The sequence below is a fragment of the Antrostomus carolinensis genome, unplaced genomic scaffold (assembly GCF_000700745.2).
Source record: "Antrostomus carolinensis isolate BGI_N321 unplaced genomic scaffold, ASM70074v2 scaffold29108, whole genome shotgun sequence".
NCBI lineage: Eukaryota > Metazoa > Chordata > Aves > Caprimulgiformes > Caprimulgidae > Antrostomus > Antrostomus carolinensis.
In genome coordinates, this window is record NW_010332776.1 from 1 (window position 1) to 215 (window position 215).

At 67.4% G+C, this 215-nt stretch overlaps 1 protein-coding gene across 1 annotated transcript in view; it reads left to right on the plus strand.

Annotated features, from left to right (window-relative positions):
• Positions 1–5: 5 nt before the first annotated feature.
• Positions 6–215, plus strand: part of LOC104529349 (solute carrier family 23 member 1-like) — a gene marked incomplete at its 5' end in the record, with an annotated part of 2,439 nt that continues 2,229 nt past the window's right edge. The window contains one exon of the mRNA XM_010173635.2: positions 6–154. Coding sequence (XP_010171937.1) covers positions 6–154 — 149 coding nt within the window. The remainder of the gene's footprint in view (positions 155–215) is intronic.

Here is a 215-nt window from a genome sequence, read left to right on the forward strand (position 1 = left end):
TGGTGGAGGTGGCCATCGGGCTACTGGGACTCCCTGGGGCGCTGCTCAGCTACATCGGGCCACTGACCGTCACCCCCACCATCTCCCTCATTGGACTCTCCGTCTTCCAGGCGGCTGGTGAACGGGCCGGCTCCCACTGGGGCATCGCTACACTGTACGGCACAGGGACAGGGGTGGGGGGATGAGAGTTTTGGGGGGACCCCCCTGGGGCCCGA